Consider the following 23,390-nt stretch of genomic DNA (forward strand, 5'->3'; position numbering starts at 1 on the left):
ACCCAAGGCAGTACCCTCCTTGTCCCTGAGGGTTCTAGCAAGGTTACTGTTTCTCCCATTTCTGCAGGTTGTGGGGCTCACTGGGATTCACCAGGAAAAAAAAAACACACTCCTCTCCAAAACCAAACTTTTGCACATGTTCACCCCAAGACTTAGGGGAACCTAAACAATCACAGCACCCAAGGTGGGAAAATTCTTAGGGATGGTACAAAATTGTCAAAAACCTCTCTCCAAAGATGGAAATGGGAAATGGGAAAAATGAATGGTAAGGGAATTTATTTTGAGCTACTTGCTAAATTCATAGAGTTCCCCCTAGTCCTTCTATTGGCAGAGAGTAAATAACCAGTTTACATTTACCTGTTCAAATCCTTTCATGATTTTGTAGACCTCTATCATATCCCACCTCAGCTGTCTCTTCTCCAAGCTGAATAGCCCTAACCTCTTTAGCCTTTCCTCATAGGGGAGCCATTCTATGCCCTTTATTAATTTTGGTCGCCCTTCTCTATACTTTGAGATGCGGCAACCAGAATTGCACACAGTATTCAAGGTGCGGTCTCACCATGGAGCAATACAAAGGCATTATAAAATCCATTGTTTTATTTGTCATTCCCTTCCTAATAATTCTTAACATTGTTTGCTTTTTTGTCTGCCACAGCACACTGAGCCGATGATTTCAATGATGCCTACATCTCTTTCCTGGGTGGTAACTCCTAATATGGAACCTAATATCATGTAACTATAGCAAGGGTTATTTTTCCCTATATGCATCTTCTTGCCCTTGTCCACATTAAATTTCATCTGCCATCTGGATGCCCAGTTTTTCAGCCTCACAAGATCCTCCTGCAGTTTATCACAATCCACTTGAGATTCAACTATTCTGCATAATTTTGTGTCATCCGCAAATTTTATCAACTCTCTCATCGTATCCCTTTCCAGATTATTTATAAATATATTTAAAAAACACTGGTCCAAGTGGTGCTTAGAGCAGAGAGGATGTGATTCCCTTTGCTCCAATCTCCTCCGACACTAAATCCACCCTCACTTTGCCCAGACCGTTCTTTTTTGATATTGAAGGCAATTGAGCGACTCTTGACAAGCCACTAGTGCGGCAAAAAAGGAATGTCGTCTCATTTGAGAAGAAAAAGAAGGAAAAATATAAGGAGAAATTTAGGCCGGGAAATCCTAAAATGGCGGAGGCGCCTCCTTCTCCAGAGCAGCTGATAATTTCAGATTCAACTATCATAGAACTCAAGAAGGCGGTCATGGAAGCTTTAGAACCTAAATTTAAAAGAATTGTGGATAAGCTAGACGATGTGAATGATCGCATGGCTAACTATGATACACGATTTGACGAACTGGAACAAAATGTTTTGGATAATCAAGACGCCACTGGGGCTTAAAGGAAAAGCTCAGCATGCTTCAGATGACAGTTCAGAAGCACGAAAATAGAATTGCAGAGATTGAGAACTGTTCCAGGCATAATAACTTATGTTTTGTAGGCCTTCCTGAATCATGGAAAACAGAGAATGGACGCAGTTCTTGGAAACATGGCTAGTGAGTGATTTAGGTTTGCAGTTGTCTCGTGGTCCCTTTCGCATAAAGCGGGCACATCATTTGGGTGTTCGGCGAGAAGGTACAGACAAGCTGAGTTTGGTGATAGCTAGAGTGCTTGACTTTGCATATAAAATGGAGATCCTGCAAGCTTTGTGATCTGGCAAACAACTGTTCTATAATACGTGTATATTAGTTTTCCAGGACTACTCTATGAAGCTCTTGGCGCAACGGAAAGAATTTGTGCCAGTTTGCTCATGACTGCAAGCGTTGGGACTGCGACTTGCTTTACTGTACACGGCAAAACCTTGAGTTACCCTCCTTGAAGGAGTTCAGTGGTATCATTCAGCAGAAGAAGCTAAGAAAATGTTTGCAAAAATGGAGGCAAATAAAGCATCGATCTTCTCAGGATAAGGGGAGATCAAACTGCATGCAATTCTACTCATATGCGAAACGAATCAGGGATCTTTGATTTCCCAATGGGACAAATTTGCTACAGCTTGTTCTGGTAACACAACAATTCCTTTTGCTCCTGCTTGATTGCTTTTCTGAGATTTCCAGGAGACATGTGAACCGACGACTCCTGTTTCCAATGAGACCTCTGTGCCGACATCATAGGGTAGAGTTGGAGAATTCTGCATGCTCAGTTTCAGCATTCCTATAATGCCATCTTGGACTTTATGCTTCTTGTTATGACTGTTTGTTGGACACAGTTTGAGCTGCACTCTGCTCAAAGCCCTATGTAATAAACTGTGCAGAAACCCGCATTAAGGTGGTGACCGGCGAGTGATTCTCAGCTGAAAGCCTTCCCTTTTCATAAAACAGTAAAGAAGTTAGTGGTCCAGGAGTGGGATTGAAGAATGGTAGAGAAATATCTAATCAGTTCATATTCTATCTCCAACCACATGGCAGCTGAGATTTCTTCAGCCAACCCAAAAAACGTACCATAGCAGCTAGAAAAAGTGAATGTAATCCATGATTACCCCAGAGCTGCACAGACAACCAGTCACACTAATGCCCACAATAGAGTAAACCAACCTCCAGACACACACTTTAACTTAACTCCTGCCCTGATCCAAGGGTTAAAAAAAACCCCACATAATATAACTTGCACTAACCAGTGCGCAACTCCCTGCATAGCCAGCAAATAGTTAATTGCTTGCTTTGCATTCCATTTGCATGCACTCATGCAAAACCAGCCACAGACTTAAGCGGGTTGATGCGCGCATTTTTCCCACGCTGAACATTTTACATACACACAAGAAAATGTGCACAGACATACCCATGTAAGAACAAAAACCCATGGCAGCTTATTACGTCAGCCCCCAAAGAGAGTGTGGCATGTTTGTATTACATTAGTACAATGAGAGAGGTGCACGGAAAAAAAGTTTGCACAGAAAAAACGTTATTTTTTTTTTCATTTTCTTTAAAGTCAACAGGGGAACCAGTAGAAGTAGGGGTTACAAAATGAAACTCCAGGGAAGACGACTCAGAACCAATGTCGGGAAATATTTCTTCATTGAGAGGGTGGTGGATGCATGGAATGCCCTTCCAGAGATGGTGGTGAAGACAAAAGCAGTGAAAGAATTCAAAGGGGCAAGGGATAAACACTGTGGATCCCTAAGGGCTAAGGATGGAAATGAAGACAAGAGTGCATGGGAATGTGGTTAGTGCAGTTAGTGTAGCTGGGTTTAAAAAAGTTTTGGATAAGTTCTTGGAGGAGAAGTCCATTACCTGCTATTAATCAAATTGACTTAGAAAATAGCCACTGCTCTTACTAGCATCAGTAGCGTGGGATGTACTTGGTTTTTGGGGACTTGTCAGGTACTTGTAGCCTGGACTGGCCAATGCTGGAGGCGGGATACTGGGCTTGATGGACCCTTGGTCTGACACAGTATGGCAGTTTCTTATGTAACTTGCTGGTGTGGCAGTTACTACTCTTTAGCTTTTCCTCATAGGGGAGCCATTCTATGCCCTTTATCTATGCAACTCCATCATTGCTCTCTGCTTCAACAGCAGGGGGAAACGAGGAAAAGGGGAGTTGGAGTCAGACAGCAACCAACATTTTATGGTCTGGGGAAATAAGTAAGCATCAGGGTAACTTGCTTAACCAATCCTTCATCAATAAGCCTGATACTTTTGATGCAACTCCAATACTGCTCTCTGCTTCAACAGCAAGAGGTAATGGGGAATTGGATTGAGACAGCAACCAACAAGGGCCCTGACCTTTAGTCTGGGAAACTGATAAGGATGGGGGTAACCAGCACGGCGCAGCAGGTACTACCATAGGCTTGCTGGGCAGACTGGATGGACCATTTGGTCCTTTTCTGCAGTCATTTCTATGTTTCTATGGGAAGCAATGCATTCTGCTTTGGACTCTAACATTGGGATTTTCTATCCAAATTTAATTGAACTTGCAGGCGGGCATCATCAGCAGAGGAAGCAACACTCCATGACACCAAGAATGGGCAAAGGTGGCACCAAAAGCGGCATGAACAGTCCAAGGCACCATGAGAAGGGCAAAGTATCGGAAATGAAGTGTTCTCACACTTCAAGGCAACTTGAGAGGGAAAAATTAGCACAAACAGTGGCATCAACACCCCAAGGCATAGAGGGGTAAAGCATCGAGGTACATTGTTTAATGTAGTTTGCTATGGTTTCTGTCATGTGCTGTTTTTGTTACTGCATGCTTAATTGTTTTAATATGCATATATATTGTACTCCACCAACATTTGTGGACTGGCAGAATATAAATATTCTAAATAAATAAAGCAGCAAGAAGAGGGACATCAACACCTTATGGCAGCAAGCACAGTGGCATCAATACCCCTAGGCACAGACTGTAGAGTATTGAAGCACAAGGAGTGGAATCAACACAGCAAGGTACTGAACTAAGTGCTGAACCAGAACACAGGAAAGGCACGAGGAGCAAAAGCGGCAGCTGCAAGGCTCCAAGATCCCATGGATTCCAGAGTGGGGCAGGGGAGAAGAAGGATTATCTTCTGCCCCCCCCCCCCCCCCAGTATAACTAGGAGGGGCAGAAGGAGCAAGCTAGGCAGGAATAGCATCCCAACACCACATTATGATGTTCAACTAGAAGAGACAAACCCCCAAACAATGATCCGCCCATCGGTCGCAGACGGCTGCGCCCTCTATTGCTCACCTTTTTCCTGCCTGACTCGGTTCCTTTTGGGAAGATGGCTGCCTCCGCTTCTCCATGCCAACCCCTCCGGCGTCCCACAAGGGTGATTGCATTCGCCATCTTTCTCCCAGAGTCACCTAGGGCACACATGTGCAGCCCCGGCCTTTACGTGCGTCATGGCGGGAACCTCGGGGGAGTCCCCACCGCATGACATCACAAGCTCTGATATTTAAACTCCCTTCACGATTCCTAATACAAGTTAGCAAAGAATCCTCCATGCTGATCTCTCTACTTTACCAGACACTTCCGCTCTGTGTACTCTCGCTCCAGGATGACTTAGGTACCTGCTACTCAGGGGCCTTGCCTCGCTCCTGTCTACACCCTGGGGTTGCCTACCACCTACAAGGACACCTAACGTACCCACTCCTTGGGGGCCTTATTTTGGCCTGGACCTCCACTCCTCGGGGGTTCTCTCCTACTACAACTGCCAGCATCAGAGTGAGTACTACCGCTCCAGTTCTGTCTCTGAATTGTCTCATCTCTCTCTACATAGATCCTCGGCCTACCCCGCACCACTGACCACTACCAGATCTACTCTCACTGGCCTTTCCATCTAGGCCTGGGTTCTCGACCTACCCCGCTTCGCGGACCACTACCAGACCCATCTCCCTCTCGGGACCTGGTGAGACTGTGTAACTGCCTTTTCCACTCTGCAGCCTTCAGACAGAACATTGCCATCAGACATCTCCTCTTCCGGGAATCATTGCCCATTCCTCGGGTCACCATCTACACTGCAGTACAATAAAGACTAACTTTCTCTGTGTCCATTTCTGCTTGGAATTAGCCTATCGCTGCAAGTCCCCGCAGGGCTCCGCCCTGTGGGAGGTGCCATCTCTTGCAGTGACCAAGGGCCCACGCCTCAATGTCCAAAACACAACAAACAAATAACATTGGTGAATACAAAATCTAGATCTGTATAAACCAAGGTTCTATAAGCTGACAACAAAAATGTCAATCTTATTTAGAAACCTTCATATATAAAGAGTGTATATTTGCTACAAAATGTACCCTCATTGTAGATTCAGCTAATCTACATCCTTGCACTTTCCATCCACCTCACAGGTGACAGAGGATACCCATTGAAAACATGGATCTTAGCCCCTTTTAGCAATCCAGACACCTGCTGAAGAAATCTATAATAAATCCCATCCATGCACCTGGTCTGTGATATAGCAAACCTTTGGCATTTTGGAGACACGCTTTAGATGTCTGGATAGGACAAGGGGTGTTTTACTATATAGAACTGACAAGGTATGTCAGATCTTTGTGGTTTGCTGTATTTTCCACAACATTGCTACAGTTAAGAGGAATCCCATCTCCAGATGAGGAGGTATTGCCAGACACATAACCAGAAGCACCCACATTGATACTCATGCTTCAGCTGCATCTCTCTCTAAGAGCATCATTGACTCAAGAACATTTTCTAGTAAGAGTATTTTATTTAATAGTGCTACATATAGTGATACACTTGTATGGCATCTACTTATTTTTCCTCTTTCTCCCAAACCCACTCTCTAATTCCCACAGGATCTAGCACTCCTTCTCAGAGGGGGAAGCTTCTGATGGTCTGCTTCCTTCCAGCAACTCCTCTACCATGTCTGAGCATTTTGATGGCCCAGGGACCAGCTCGGCCATTCTAGAAGCCATAGTTGAACCTGGTAAAGGACAGCCTGGTAGAAGACTGATGTGCTACTGCAGAAATGGGTATCAGCTGCTGAGACTACACAATCAGCAACTGGACAAGAGCCCCCAAATGATCATTCATTTGATCCAAGGCACTCCACATACCATGTACATCAGTGAGGAGTTCTCTAATGAGCACAAACATTTCCCTGTCTGATTCAGCAGTTCCCTTTTTCCCCTCCTCCAAAGATGGAGGGGAATCCAGCACCTTACCTTCTGGGTGTCCTTCCACAGTCATCTGTTCTGGCTGTGAAGAAGGTCTGTTCTCAGTCATGCATCTCTCTGGTGCCTCAGTCTGTTCTGCATCTTGCTGCTCCAAAGGCCCTGCCATGGGCTTACCAGTCATTCTATTCTCCTCTATAGCAAAGGAATAAAGCACACACAAGTGTTAAAACTGTACAATTCTCATGCACTACTAATGCTCTGGCAGTATGAAAATGTGCTCACACATAAAAGTATATGCCAGCCAATAAAAAGGGGCTCACAGGAATGGCACATCAGCTCTGGAACGTCATAGGGAGAAAGGACCATAGCAAACACTATAAATGCCATTCCTGCTAACTAGTTCTATATGCCACAACCAAGCTCCAACTTCATGGGGTAATGCCTTATAGGCAGACATGTTGAATCTTCTTACTGCCATTACAATAAAAGGCATATGGCAGAAACTGTATGTACTGACATACAAACCGCAACACGAGGCCTGATCTAGTTAGTATTAAAATGAGAATCAGAATCATAGTATACCGTGGCATAAATAGCTCTATTATACCAGCTTCTTTAAAGGTGATATCAAGGGGGGGCTATGAACTTCACAATGACCTGGGGCATTCGGAGAGACTATGTTAAATAGGAAGCAGAATTTTCTCAAGCAGGTCTTGCAAGATACAGACTGCATGCTCCCAGAAGGTGCATAGGAGGTTCAAACAAAAAGGAAGGGTGTGATACATCTGGCAGCAGAAATGAAAGCTCAGAATGCAAATGGCATGCTATAGCTATCTATATATACATATGGCATATCTGCAGTAATATTTACTTTGTACACTTACAATCATGCATTTGGTTGCATGTATACAAGTATACTGTTCAATCAGAACAAACTCTCAAAAAGTTTTGAGAAGTGGTAACAGCCAAACCTACTCAATCACAACAAATAATGTTTAACCACATAGAATAGAGGATAGTTCTAAACACCTACAGTGGGAAAATAATTTTTTCTCTCATTTATCAGACCTCATACATAGGCATATATTACAATGCTAAATAGCATATAGGTTAATACGCCAAATGGTATAATCATAGGTCTTAGATGAGTATATTTTAACTTTGCTTAGTGAGTCCAATACACCGAAGTATTTTCAAGAATATTTACAAGAGTATTTTCAAACTTCACATGGTATTAATACAGGCAAATGTCCAAATTCCAAATAATCCAAATTCCAATTGTTTAAACTTAGCTTTTTACAACGTGAAGAAATGCCATATTCTTCATGTGAGGCTTAGATGGAGAGAGAGTCCGACACAGGATCTGTGTTTCGGCTTATGCCTTCATCAGGGGCCGAAAATAGCTGTCAAAATCAATAAACATTGTTGTGGCAAAGATGTGACACAACATGTTCAGAGCGGCTCGAGGTGCCGGCGTCCGCCGGTAATGCGTTTCTTCAGCCAGGGGAAACCGCTCTCGTGCCATTTCTTAAAAGAACCCGCAGCCAATCAAAACAAGCCACGTAAGTAAAAATGACGTGGGAGGTTACTATGGACCTTTAAACCAGGGAATACCATTCCACGGCTATGTTCAAGCCGTGGGGTTGTACAGAATTTAAATTTAAAATCCACTGTTCCTCTTTTAAATTCAACAATTTTTGTGGATCGCCCCCCCCCCCCTCCCTGACAGTTGAATACAATCTATCACCCTCCATTTTAGATCCACAAATTTATGTTTTTCCAAGAGACAGTGTGCCACAATCGGAGTTTGAACCTTTTCTGTCGACAGGCAACTGCAGTATTCAATTAACGTAGTACGGATTGAACATTTAGTCCAACCGACGTACAGTTTGTCACAAGGACATACTATAATATAGATGACACAGGAGGTCTGGCAATCAGAATAAGACTTGGCCAGCCATATTCTTCCTGAATTATCATTCCAAGCTGTCCCCAATAGGGTTTGCGAACATAAGGAGCATTTTTTACATGGTCAATGGCCAAGTGGCAGGTCAGATTCACTAGCAATGGAAGGCACAAGAAACGAGTGAGTCAAAATGTCTCTTAAATTTTTGCCTCAACTGTATGCAATTATTGGGAAATCGGCAAAAATTGAATGGATTTGTAAAATATGCCAGTATTTACGGATGATTGATGCAATACTAGAAGATTGAGGAAAATCGTAACATGCACACCAATGGAAGATCTTCAGAGTTGGGTGGATTATCCAAAAAAAGCCATTGGCGATGGGCATTGGATGCTCTTTTCAACGCTTTTTTGATGATCCGAGGTGGATAGTCACGTTGTAGTAGGCGACTTGCCAGTTGTTGTGCTTGGATAAAAATTTCAGATTTCTCAGAACATAGACGTTGAAGGCGAAGAAATTGCCCAATGGGTAAATTCTTTTTGAGACTGAATGAATGAAAACTGGAAAAATGTAATAAAGTATCTTTGTCAGTGGGTTTTTTTAAACAGAGAAGTAATAAAATGATTTTCTTGGCGAGTAATGAGAATGTCCAAAAAGTTAATAGCTTCATGATGGTAATGCATTGTAAAAAATATATTATTGTCGAGAGAATTGAGCCAATCCAAAAAGTGATGTAAATGCTGTAAATTACTGTGCCAAAGGAAAAAAAATATCATCAATATAACAGAGCCAATGTGAAATGTGAAAAATAAACCAATGGATATAAATAAGTCAACTTGAAATCTGCCATAAATAAATTAGCCAGAGTCGGGGCCATGGTGGTCCCCATGGCCGTTCCATGGATTTGCTTATAAAATAGTTCTCCTGTAGTGCTAGATCTGCTAAAGTGAGCAGAAAGGACATAGGAATCCAATGTGGACGTGATCTCATCTCTAACTTCAGTATACGATGGTCCCATAGCAGATAGTATTGATATGCTGTGTGAGGAAATTACACAGATCGCATTAGGTTTCTGAAGAACATGTTTACATTTGATTATCTTATTTCATAAAAGGTACTTTTTGGATCTTCATATCCATACATTCTGATAGAGGATGAGAGCAACAAATCAATAGCTTATGTGAAGGGAATTCTGTTGCCAACTTTCAGCTTCTATTATAGTCATTCAGATGCCTATGATAGTACAGAGTGCATAAAACTCTATTTTATCATAGGCCCATGGCCAATGGTGGTCTAGATTGTTTGTATTATTCCAGTACCTTTTTCCTAATTGCTTCCTTGTTTTAACAGCCGGTTTGTTTGTTTGGACAGACGTACATAGTGCATTGCCTTTATTTCATTGATCACCCCTAGTATATGGCTTGTTACCATATGTTATAATATGACATATTACCCTGTATGTATTATGCCCTTATCTCATCTAAATAGATATTTGCAGAAAGTAAGTCCAACAGGATAAACATCCTGCATGAGATTAAATGCAAAATTAAATCTTTATGGGTAGAAATCCCTTGTGTGTTGGGGAAGACTATAGTGATAGGAGTATACTACCATCCACCTGGTCAAGATGGTGAGACGGACAGTGAAATGCTAAGAGAAATTAGGGAAGCTAACCAAATTGGTAGTGCGGTAATAATGGGAGACTTCAATTACCTCAATATTGACTGGGTAAATGTATCATTGGGACACGCTAGAGAGATAACGTTCCTGGATGGAATAAATGATAACTTTATGGAGCAATTGGTTCAAGAACTGACGAGAGAGGGAGGAATTTTAGATCTAATTCTCAGTAGGGCACAGGATTTGGTGAGAGAGGTAACAGTGGTGGGGCTGCTTGCAAATAGTGATCATAATATGATCAAATTTGAATTAATGACTGGAAGAGGAACAGTATGCAAAATCCACGGCTCTCGTGCTAAACTTTCAAAAGGGAAACTTTGATAAAATGAGAAAAATTGTTAGAAAAAAACTGAAAGGAGTAGCTACAAAAGTAAAAAGTGTGCAAGAGGCATGGTCATTGTTAAAAAACACAATCCTAGAAGCACAGTCCAGATGTATTCCACACATTAAGAAAGGTGGAAAGAAGGCAAAATGAAGGCAAAATGATTACCGGCATGGTTAAAAGGGGAGGTGAAAGAAGCTATTTTAGCCAAAAGATCTTCATTCAAAAACTGGAAGAAGGATCCAACAGAAGAAAATAGGATAATGCATAAACATTGGCAAGTTAAATGTAAGACATTGATAAGACAGGCTAAAAGAGAATTTGAAAAGAAGTTGGCCGTAGAGGCAAAAACTCACAGTAAAAACATTTTTAAATATATCCCAAGCAGAAAGCCTGTGAGGGAGTCAGTTGGGCAGTTAGATGATCGAGGGGTTAAAGGGGCACTTAGAAAAGATAAGGCCATCGTGGAAAGATTAAATGATTTATTTGCTTCAGTGTTTACTGAAGAAGATGTTGGGGGGGGGGTACCCGTACTGGAAAAGGTTTTCATGGGTAATGATTCAGATGGACTGAATCAAATCACAGTGAACCTAGAAGATGTGGTAGACCTGATTGACAAACTGAAGAGTAGTAAATCACCTGGATCAGATGGTAATCACCCCAGAGTTCTGAAGGAACTAAAAAATGAAATTTCAGACCTATTAGTAAAAATTTGTAACCTATCATTAAAATCATCCATTATACCTGAAGACTGAAGGATAGGTAATGTAACCCCAATATTTAAAAAGGGCTCCAGGGGCGATCCGGGAAACTACAGACCGGTTAGCCTGACTTCAGTGCCAGGAAAAAGAGTGGAAAGTGTTCTAAACATCAAAATCACAGAACATATAGAAAGACATGGTTTAATGGAACAAAGTCAGCATGGCTTTATCCAAGGCAAGTCTTGCCTCACAAATCTGCTTCACTTTTTTGAAGGAGTTAATAAACATGTGGATAAAGGTGAACCAGTAGATGTAGTATACTTGGATTTTCAGAAGGCGTTTCAAAATGTTCCTCATGAGAGGCTTCTAGGAAAAGTAAAAAGTCATGGGATAAGTGGCGATGTCCTTTCGTGGATTGCAAATTGGCTAAAAGTCAGGAAACAGAGAGTAGGATTAAATGGACAATTTTCTCAGTGGAAGGGAGTGGGCAGTGGAGTGCCTCAGGGATTGTATTGGGACCCTTACTTTTCAATATATTTATAAATGATCTGGAAAGAAATACGACGAGTGAGATAATCAAATTTGCAGATGATAGAAAATTGTTCAGAGTAGTTAAATCACAAGCAGATTGTGATAAATTGCAGGAAGACCTGGTGAGACTGGAAAATTGGGCATCAAAATGGCAGATGAAATTTAATGTGGATAAGTGCAAGGTGATGCATATAGGGAAAAATAACCCATGCTATAGTTACACAATGTTAGGTTCCATATTAGGTGCTACAACCCAAGAAAGATCTAGGCGTCATAGTGGATAACACATTGAAATAGTCTGTTCAGTGTGCTGCGGCACTTAAAAGGCAAACAGAATGTTGGGAATTATTAGAAAGGGAATGGTGAATAAAACGGAAAATGTCATAATGCCTCTGTATCACTCCATGATGAGACCATACCTTGAATACTGTGTACAATTCTTGTCGCTGCATCTCAAAAAATATATAATTGCGATGGAGAAGGTACAGAGAAGGGCTACCAAAATGATAAGGGGAATGGAACAGCTCCCCTATGAGGAAAGACTAAAGAGGTTAGGACTTTTCAGCTTGGAGAAGAGACGGCTGATGGGGGTTATGATAGAGGTGTTTAAAATCATGAGAGGTCTAGAATAGGTAGATGTGAATCAGTTATTTACTCTTTCAGATAATAGAAAGACTAGGGGGCACTCCATGAAGTTAGCATGTGGCACATTTAAAACTAATCGGAGAAAGTTCTTTTTTACTCAACGCACAATTAAACTCTGGAATTTGTTGCCAGAGGATGTGGTTAGTACAGTTAGTGTAGCTGTATTTAAAAAAGGATTGGATAAGTTCTTGGAGGAGAAGTCCATTACCTGCTATTAATTAAGTTGACTTAGAAAGTAGCCACTGCTATTACTAGCAACGGTAACATGGAATAGACTTAGTTTTTGGGTACTTGCCGGGTTCTTATGGCCTGGATTGGCCCACTGTTGGAAACAGGATGCTGGGCTTGATGGACCCTTGGCCTGACCCAGTATGGCATGTTCTTATGTGAGGCACCCACATAATCACACTTACCATCCTGAGGCTGCCCCTGGCTTCTTAGCTCCAGTAGGAACTCAGGATTATTGTGCCTCAGGATACACAACCTTGCCTTCAGCCCCTCCATGTCCCAGGAAATGTCACTTTGTCTATGGGATAGGTAATGGCAAGTTAGTGATACTGCATAATAATATGCATGGGACCTTAGTGACAGTGACCAACACATGTTCCTCCTTTTTTCCAAGCTTATTCCTCAAGCTGATAACTATAAATTAACCAATGGTATGTTATTCCTCCTAGTAATTCTGGACACACTTGACTATGGCCTGCATACCCATTGCTCTTTTTCCCTTGATTTCTGCAACTTCTTTTTTGGGATGCTGGGTGCTGCAACGCTACATAGGCAGTTGTTGAATATTCCCCTTTACCAACCCCTTCAGCCCAACACAGAAGTTGCAGCTGCAGTGCTAACAGTATCACAAAAGGTGGCAGATAAGTCTGGTCTATGTCCACTATGGTTCTGGCAGGAAGGGAGGCATAATCCAGGAGACTGGACTGAACTAGGTATGACAGGAACTCCCTTTTCTTTGTAGTGAACTCCATTTACCACCCCTTTGTCACTCCCACTCAACTGGTAAGTCATTTTAGGGTTCATATTTAAGCCGCTTAGCTTATTTATGAGTCACCTATGTGGAACTGTGTGAAAGGCCTTTTTAAAATCTAAGCATACTACATCTAGCACTCTGTCCCAATCTAAACCTCTGATCCAGTGTTTCCCACCCTTTTTTTTTTTGTGGCACATCCAGGACAAGATTCATTTCATCATGGCACACCACCACCTTCACAATCATCACTTTCTCTTCCCTTCTCTCTCCCCCCCCCCCACATCCTGGCATCATCACCAGTCCTCTCCCTCAACCCTTTTGGTATCACCACCTTCTCTCTCCCTCCACCCATATGGCATCATCACCTCCTCTTCCCTCTTCTTTTACCTTTCTGGAATCATCACCACCTTCTCTTCCCTTTGTCCTGACATCACCTTGTGTCCTTCCCTCTCCCCAACTCTTTCTCTCCATCCACTGGCATTATCGTGCTTCTCCTTTCTCCCTCCACCCTCTGGCATCAACTTAATCTTTTCTCTCCTCTGGCATCATCACTATCATCTACTCCCTTTCTCTCCATCCTTTAAACATCATCTTCTCTTTCCTCTCCCCCAACCACTCCCTCCATCTCCTGGCATCATAACCACCTTCTCCCTCCACCCTTCTGGCATTATCACCATTTTTCTTCTCTTCCCTCTCTCTCCACCCTTCTGGCTTCATCACCACCTTCTCTTGCATCTCCTCTAGCATCATCACTTTCTTTTCTTCTCTCTACCTCCATCCCCTGGAATCTTCCTCTCTCTCTTCCCTTCCCTCCACCCCTCTAACATCATCATCATCATCACGACCACCATCATCTTAATCGTCCCTCTCCCCTGGAATTATCACCTTCTTCCTTCTCCTTCTACCCATCTGGCTATTTCTTATGTTCTTATGTTTATCACCACCTTTCTTGTCCAGCCACCCGGCTCTAGTCTAGCCCTTAACTTCCCTCTTTCCCACCCCCCCCCCCACCCCCTGCCATCATTACCTTCTCTATCCCCTACACCCAAAGGCACATTCAGCTTTCCCTCCCCCCACAACCTTTGGCATAGTAACTGTTTCTTCTCACCACCACCACCACCCCCAGAGCCAGCACAAGTCTGAGCAGCACTTATCTGTTGCTGCTTCATCCTCTGCCAACTTTCCTCATAACAGCATAAGGCCAACGTGTCTTGCAAGAGAGAGCTAGCAGAGAGGGAAGCAGTAGCAGAAGACAGGCACTGCTTTCTATTGCCCTCTGTTGGCAGGAGGACATCCTGTAGGCTAGGAAGGAGAAAAAACGGAAGACTGCATGACGCCTCCTCCTCTATTCATACCTGACTCTTCTCATGGCATACCTGCAGGTTAGTCAAGGCTCATTAGTGTGCCCTGGCACACTGGTTGGAAACACTACTCTGATCAACCAAAAAAATTGATCTGACAAAGTTACCTCTGGTAAGACCATGGTGCCTTAGATCCTGTAATCCATTGATAAGCATACAATTTTTTAGCATTTACAAGAGGTTCTTAACATACATCTCTGAGTTGAAAACATAGGTCCCTATGTCTTAGCACAGGAATAACAGGCATAATTACAGAGAGATCATTTTAAGAGAATTTTCAACCATAAAATACATGGTTAGTGTTGTGTTATGGGTGTGGATCCTTGGGCCGACCGGCAAGATGAGACGGTCGGAAGGCAGACACACTCAGCGAGGGAAGGATCTTCACCTGGAAACCCGAGACCCCACCAGAGGAGCTGTTAAGGCCCGGGTCGCTAGGACTTAGGTGGCTTCGCCCTGGAAGTCCGAGGTCCCCCCAGGAGGAGCCCGTAGGGACCCGGACCGCTGGGACTTAGGAGAGTCACAGGCGTGAAGGAAAACCGGGGGCGGACTGGAGTCTGGACTGGCAGCCGAAGACAGGAACGAGGAGACGTACCGGAGTCTGGGTAGGTAGCAAGCAGCGGATCCGTGAGACGAACCAGAGTCGGGACAGGCAGCAAACAGGCAGAACGAGAGGCAAACCAGGATCAAGACAGGCAGCAGGCAGGCAGAATCGTGAGACAAACCAGGATCAAGACAGGCAGCAGGCAGGCAGAATCGTGAGACAAACCAGGATCAAGACAGGCAGCAGGCAGGCAGAATCGTGAGACAAACCAGGATCAGGAACGCAGGAATGCAGCAACTAACTCTCTCCAAGGAGTGACCACGTTGCAAGGCAAGGCAAAGAAGAAAGCTGCGGGTTTAAATCCCCCGCCGGGGCTGACGTCAGAAGGAGGGCGGATCGGCACTTCCGGGTGCTGGGAGCTCAAAAGGACTGCCCTCGCGCGTGCGCGTTCTCTTGCAGGGGCGGAGCTATCCTCGGGCCTTGCCGGCGTCCCCACGAGGAGGACGCCGCTGCCATGCGGCCAGTCCAGCCCGGAATCGCGCGGCTCGCGGCACTGAGAGGAGACCCGCGGGGAAGGTAAGGACCCGGTCGCTGTGTAAGCGACTGGGGTCGCAACAGTTAGTTTTAAAATTCACTTAAAGAAAGCCATCTGTAAAAGTGCTGGCTATCTGCCTGCTGCACAACTTATTAAAACTCTGAAAATCTACTCTTCTATTTATCAGTTTTTGATTCATTCTCACAAAATGTAAATTAAGAGTAAAAAAAAAAAAAAAAAAGTATGACTAGTCATGGAATTATATATTATTTTAAAAAGTATGCACTGGTAGAACGGTAAAGAAAAAAATCATAAACTTACTAAAGATTAAAATAAAACTTTACCAAGCATATCAAATCTAATTCATATTAACTTTAGGAGGATATGGTAATTATAGTTTTTACTTTAACACTGGAAAATGATGAAATCCTTTCATTATTTTCAAATTTTACAATAAATCACCAAGCACAGCAAAGCACTCTAAGTATAATTCCACACAAGCAGGTGAGTGCTAAGATTAAGTTGTACAACTTAATCTTAGCACTCACCTGCTTGTGTCAAATTTTACAATAGAAATGACTATTATTTAGCAAACTATCAGGAATACACTAACTTTCTATAAATAATAAGCACTTTAGCATAACAATAATGCATTTGATTAAAATGGTTTATTATCTTAGAATCTTTGGGAATGTTCACCATTTTTGTAATGTGCAGAAGCACATACCGTGCTGTAGCACGGCTAGTGTTATGACTGTATTTTGACAAGATGACAGCTCGTCAGAAAACACAAGTCGTGTTTAGTGCAAATAGTCCAATATGAATTACGCTAAATTACTTTTCATACAAGAGCTTCCAGTAAATGGATGTATTTTAATTTATCATGCAGAAAGACTCCTTTTCTTAAAGGTTAATGCATAATCAAGGTACTTGAGACCAAGAAGTCAAGGAGATTTATCAGAAGAAAACATATCTAAATTAGTGGCAATCATTCAGAATAAGCCACTTCTAGTCTTCAGTCCCCTTCTAAAATAAAGCTGGATATTGTCGAAATTTTTACCTTACCTCTTAATTGAAATGTTGAATAATTTTCTAACCTCTATCTTTTTTCATAGGTTTCCACATTTTAAAAATAGTAAAATGTAAACGTGAATTAAAAGTTTATTCTTTACTACAGCATATTTCTTGAATTCAGATACTGTCCTAGTCTCCACCACCTCCATGCGGAAGCTGTTCCATGCATCCACTACCCTATCTGTAAAAAAATATTTCCTTAGAACACTCCTGAGTCTACACTCTTTGACCCTCATCCCGTAACATTTCATTCGAGAGCAGTGGTGGCCAACTCCATTCTTTGAGAACTACAAACAGGTCATGTTTTCAAGATAACCACAATGACTATGCATGAGATAGCCCTGCATGCACTGCCTCTACTGTATGAAAATCTATCTTATGCATATTCATAGTAACATAACACAGTAATACAATTCTCCAGAATTGATGCAGTATTCCAATGAAGTCTCACCTGAGACTTATACAAGGGCAATATCACCATTTTTTTCAGCTAACCATTCATCTTCCTATATATAAGCATTTTTCTGGCTTTTCCTGTCACCTTAGCCACTTGATGGCCATCTTAAAGTCATCAGATCCTGCCTCTTCTTGTGTGCTTAGAAGAATGTCATCCCCTATACTATACTTCTCCCTTGGGTTTTTGCAGGCTAAATGCATAACTCTGCATTTTTTAGCATTAAATCTTAGCTGCCAGACTCTAGAACATTCTTCAAGCTTCACTAGATCCCTTCTCATGCTTTCCACACCTTGCTGGCTGTCTAACCTGTCCTTGAAAGCTCATGCTTTAATAAATTAGTTAGTCTATAAAGTGCCACTCCTGTTTTGTTTTTTTGCTACACCAGACTAACCTGGCTATCCCTCTGAAGGTTTATCTACATTAAATTTAGTTAGTTCCTTATGAAAACACTTCTGAAAATCATTTCAAATTTATTTAATTTTCAATCCTATTTTTGTTCGTTTTATGTGGTCCTACTCCTGGCCCATTAACTTGAGTATTAGTGAAATAATGAAAGTTCGTAAAATATTAATTGATTTAAGAATCATAGGAAACATAAGAAATGCCATACTGGGTCAGAGCAAACATCCATCAAGCCTAGCATCTTTTTTCTGTCAGTGGCCAAACAAGATCACAAGTACCCGGCAGGATCGCAAGAAATAGATCCATTCCTTCTTTATTTTATTTTGTATTTTGTATTTTATATTTCTATATTCCACTTTTCAGCACTTCAAAGTGGATAACATTCAGGTACTGGATAGGCAGTGGCTTTCTCAAGTTTACATGGTTATTAATGGTTTAAGAACTTTTCCTCTGGGAATATGTCTAAACCCTTTTTAAAACCAGCAGCACTAAATGCTTACATCACAACATCTGGCAAGAAGTTCCACAGTCTAATTGTGTGCTGAGAAGTAAAATGCTTTATCTAGTTTGTTTTTAATGTACTTCCTATTATCTTCATGGAGTGTCCCTTAGTCCCAGTATTATTATTATTTGAAAGGGTAAATAACCATTCCCTGTTACACTCCACTCAAGTTTTTCTAAACCTCTATCATATTTCTTCTCAATCTCTTCTACAGGCTGAAAAACCCTATGTTTAGTTTTTCCTCATAGGAAAGTCAAAAGGGGCATGGGCCCTTAGCACCTGGCCTGCCAGCAGGAAAGTTTGCCTCCCACATTCTTGAAGCTGGTCAGCTCCTGGTGATGATGTTGCCAAGAGGCGTATCCCGGGTGGTGCAGGGAAGAGGGAGAAAGGCCTTAGGATGTGGTAGACAGCTCCTGCTTAATCCCTTCATCTTGGGCCCTTAATATCTGACAGCATTGCTCTGAAACCGATACTAGTTTTATACGCAACCAATGTTACTAAGCAAGCCACTTCACCCTACATTGCATCAGGTACAAACTTGTGAGCCCACTGGGGATAGGGAAATAAGCACAGTGCCTGAATGTAATCCACTTTGAAGTGTTATGTTCCGCGCTCATGGAAGGCCACGAGCGCGGCCCCTACCTCCCCCGCAACCCGCCACGGGAACTCTGGGGGAAACCCCTGACCCGATGCCTGCCGCTTCGGCGCGGGTTCCCGCCCTGGCCGCCGGGTGGGGAGCCGTCCCTGCTCCTCCCTCGCGGCGTCCGGCTGCATTTCCTCCGCAGAGGAAATCCAAGATGGCCGCTGCCATCTTTAGGCACGAGGCCGCACCTCATTAGCTTTAAAGGGACATGATCCCTTTAACCAGGTTCAGCTGTTCCCTATGAGCTAGAGCAGAGGAAGTATAAAAGGAGACTTCCTCTGCTCATTCCTCGACTTGGCAACGTCCTTCGTTCATCAGGTCTGCTTGCTTCGGTGAGTCTTCCTGTGCTTTGGATCCTCGCTCCTGTCTTGTCTTGGAGTTCTTGGTTCCTGACTTCGGATCGGCTAGCGGTGATTCCTGGTATTGACTTCGGATCGGCTAACGGTGATTCCTGGTATTGACTTCGATTGGCAAGCGGCGATTCTCTGGTGTCTGACTTCGGACTGGCAAGTGGTGATCCCTCGGTGTGTGTGACCTCGGACTGGTAAGCGACGACCCTCTGGCACTTGACCTTGGACTCCTTCCTGACCATCAAGAGCCTGCCTAAGACCCAGCGGCCCGGGTCCCTACGGGCTCCTCCCGGGGGGACCGCAGGCTTCCAGGGGTGAAGCTCCAGTCAGCCCTTGCACCGAACTTCTTGACCTCTCAAAGGTCCACCTAAGTCCCAGCGGTCCGGGTCCCTACGGGCTCCTCCTGGGGGGACCGCGGACTTCCAGTGGTGAAGACACACTTCCTTTCTTCACCTCACGACTCTTCGTCTGCCTTCACAGTCGCCTCTGTCTCCTGTGCCAAGGGTCAACTGGTCACGTCTTCTGTTCCTGCCTCGCCACCCGACGGGAGAACCTACTAACCATCATCCCAAGGTATTCCATCCTCCCATCAGCCCAAGGGTTCACAAGCCTGGACATAACATGAAATAACTGAAAAGCAAAATATAGATCAAATAAATAAAAAAAATAAATGATTGAAAAGGTACAACTTTACTGTTCCAGCTGGCCTTAAAAGTTTTGAGGGAGTTCTAAATGGGGGGGTTGCAGAAGGGTGCCAGGAACCAGAACTTTAATTTAAATATTAGTTAGGTGCTGCCATAACTATGAATTTGCTTTCTTATTTTGGGAGAGAGGTTGCGAAAAAGGGAAGAATTGGGTGAAAAGCATCAATTTTTTTTTTTAAAGTGTTCTGGTGGCTGGGGATAAGGTTCAATGGTTCAAAATGGGATTTTGTTTTTGTTTGTTTGGGTTATTTTTACCTAACCAGCTATATTCTGAATATAGCCAATTAAGTTTAAAGTTATGTGCTAACACATACCTATTTTATTTGTGTATATTATAGAAGAACATAAGAATTGCAATACTGGGTCAGACCAAGAGTCATCCTGTTTCCAAATGAGCCAATCCAAGTACCTAGCAGGATCCCAAACAGTACATAGATTTGATGCTGCTCACGCTCAGGGATAAGTAGTGGCTTTTCTCAAGTCTATGGTTAATAATGTTTCCTGGACTTTTCTGCCAGAAACTTGTCCAAACCTTTTATAAACTCAGCTAAGCTAACAGCCTTTAACACATCCTCTGGCAATGAATTCCAGAGCTTAACTGTGTATTAAGTGAAAAAAAAAAAAAAACATTTCTACAATGTTTTTTAAATGTGTAACTTAGAAGCCTCATTAAGAGGTTGATTTTAAAAGTGTTGTTTGGGTAAAAATGTCCACATACACGTGTATGTGAGCAGCATGTGAGTAATATGGATTTTAAGAAGCCGTGAATGATGTGTGAACGTACCCGTCTGGCGTCTGGTAAAATATAAGGGGATAGAAAAGGGGGGGGGGGGGGTTATGGGCATCCTGGGACAGGGTGGGGCCAACATTTATATGCAAAACTCCATATTTTAAAACCAGAAACCACTGCTCCTGATAAAGAGAAAGTCTGTAGATCTCGAGTTTTAGGGTACACAGGATAGGGTGAGGGGTCCGGATCAAGATGAAGAACCAGGGGGGCATGGAAGATCTCAATATTAACTGGAGAAACTGGTTGCCTAATTAGAAAAACTGTGACTCCCTCGCATGAGCATGTTTTAAAATCTGCTTATATACACATGTAAAAGCCAAAGTCCTATGGAAGACACACACACTAGTATTGCTCGAGTAACCTCTTAAAATTGGCATACTTACATGCAGCTGGTATATTTTTTAATGTACGCGTGCAATTGCATGCACGATTTAAAATTCCAACATATCTTCCTCACATGCTGTTACAAACGTATATGGGTGCACGAGCACTCATTTTAAAAATAGGCCTCAGTATCCCCTAGCCATTTTTTTTTTTTAAATAGTAAACAACAAATTCATATTACCCATTTACCCATTCCAGTCCACTCATGATTTTGTAGACTTCTATCATATTTCTCCTCAGCCATTTTTATCCAAGCTAAAAAGCCCTGACCTCTTTAGTCTTTCCTCTAAAGACAGCGATCCCATCCCCTTTATCATTTTGGTCACCCTTCTCTGTACTTTTCTAGTTCTGCTCTATCTTTTTCAAGATGTGCAACCAAACCTTCACATCATGGATTTATGCAGGATTTATTTTGGTTTTTTATTTATACCCTAATAATTCTTAATATTCTGCTGCTTGCTTTTTTGACCACCATCTTTCACTGGACCAAGGATTTCAAAGTATTTTCAATAATGACTTCAAGATCCTACACTTCCGCAATTTCCGCTCAGTTCTTCAGGCCATACTGTTTTCAAAGATTGACTACTGCAACGCACTATTACTCGGTCTACCCACCTCATCTACTAAACCTCTACAGATGCTGCAAAACGCAGCGGCCAGGATCCTTACTAACACACATCGTAAGGACCACATCACACCAATACTAAAAATCCTACACTGGCTACCCATCCACTATAGAATACTCTTCAAGACTCTTGCCATCATTCACAAATCTGTCTACCAGCAATCCTCACTCCAACTTTCCATCCTTCTCGAACTCCATGCGTCCGCAAGGCCGATTAGATCCGCATACAAAGGCTCTCTCCAGGCCCCCCCAAACAAATCTGCGGTTCACAACTCCATTCATAAACGAGCACTATCCACAGCGGGACCTCTCCATTGGAACTCACTACCCCCTCATCTACGCCAGGAACAATGCCATCTCTCCTTCAGAAAGAAACTGAAAACCTGGTTGTTTGCTCAAGCATACCACTTAAGGAACATTCGATCAACCTATACTGACTCTCTCACCCACCCCCTTTACCCTCCCACCCGCTCCCTATCACCTCTGTCTCTCCGCACCTGTCCCTGTCTTCCCCTGCCCCCCCCCTTGCCCCCCCCTTGCCCCCCGATTACCTCCTCTGCTCCTTCACCCACAGGAATTTTATGCTAGAAACTGCTTATGACAAATTTACCCATCGAAATTCAGATACTCTATGTTAATCAATTGTTTGCTGCCTATTTTTGTTACATTACTCTCCAATTGTACTCGTTTGAACTTCTTCTTCTCTTCTAACGCCCATGCTTATGCTCCCTGTTTTTTGTAACTTTGCCTTCTATATCGGTGTTAATTGGTTTTCCCCTAGTTCTATTGTAAACCGGTACGATAAGACTTGGTCTTGAGCATCGGTATATTTAAAGAATTTAAATAAAATAAATAAATAAGATGCTTTTCTGGGTAGTGATACCTAATATGGATCCTAACATCATCTAACTCATATTTTCGATTAGTCTTCCCTATATGCATCACTTTACCTTGTCCACATTAAATTTCATAGAAACATAGAAACATGAGGCCAGAAAAAAAGGCCATAAGACCCATCCTTCCAATAAATTTAGCATTATAATTCTCATCTGTATAATGCTGAATGCTGAACTATGTCCTACTAAGCCTATGTCAATACGTGCAAGCAGTAAGAAAGGAATTGCAGATACTGATAAGAGATGATTGATGACTTTCTATAAGGTGCCGTGGAGAGATAGAACAGAAGAAGGATAAGCATTTGGAAAAGAAAGAAAGATAACAATGTTGGGTGTAGGAAGTCTAGGGGAAGGAAGGCAGGCAAGAATGTCACATTTAGAAAGGATCAATAAGAGAGAAACAATATAGTGATCCCCAGGGATGCAAAGGAAATCAGGAAAAAATGTATATAAGCCTTGTAAGACTGTGATAAAGAGAAGGATGATATTAAGGCATCTAGCAACTTGATGAGCCTATATTCCTCCTTCCCAGACACTTACATTATCATTTATCTGAATCATTTGTATACCATGATAAAGATTTTACTACATTTCTAAAATATCTCAGAGTCTTGAGTCTAGTATATGGGGTTTCAAACCATACACATCATTTTCTTAGTGATTCCTGGTATTTTTCCCACGCTTTCTTGAATTGAGATACTGTTTTTTTTCTCCACCACTTCCACTAGCAAGCTGTTCCGCACATCCGCAAACCT

General features: G+C 42.6%; 1 protein-coding gene across 1 annotated transcript in view; it reads right to left on the reverse strand.

Moving 5' to 3' along the window:
* FAM135B (family with sequence similarity 135 member B) overlaps positions 1-23,390 on the reverse strand; it is a 397,453-nt gene that overhangs the window by 248,567 nt on the left and 125,496 nt on the right. The window contains exon 5 of the mRNA XM_029592069.1: positions 6,650-6,793. Coding sequence (XP_029447929.1) covers positions 6,650-6,793 — 144 coding nt within the window. The remainder of the gene's footprint in view (positions 1-6,649; positions 6,794-23,390) is intronic.

Source organism: Rhinatrema bivittatum, chromosome 2 (assembly GCF_901001135.1).
Source record: "Rhinatrema bivittatum chromosome 2, aRhiBiv1.1, whole genome shotgun sequence".
Classification (NCBI taxonomy): Eukaryota; Metazoa; Chordata; class Amphibia; order Gymnophiona; family Rhinatrematidae; genus Rhinatrema; species Rhinatrema bivittatum.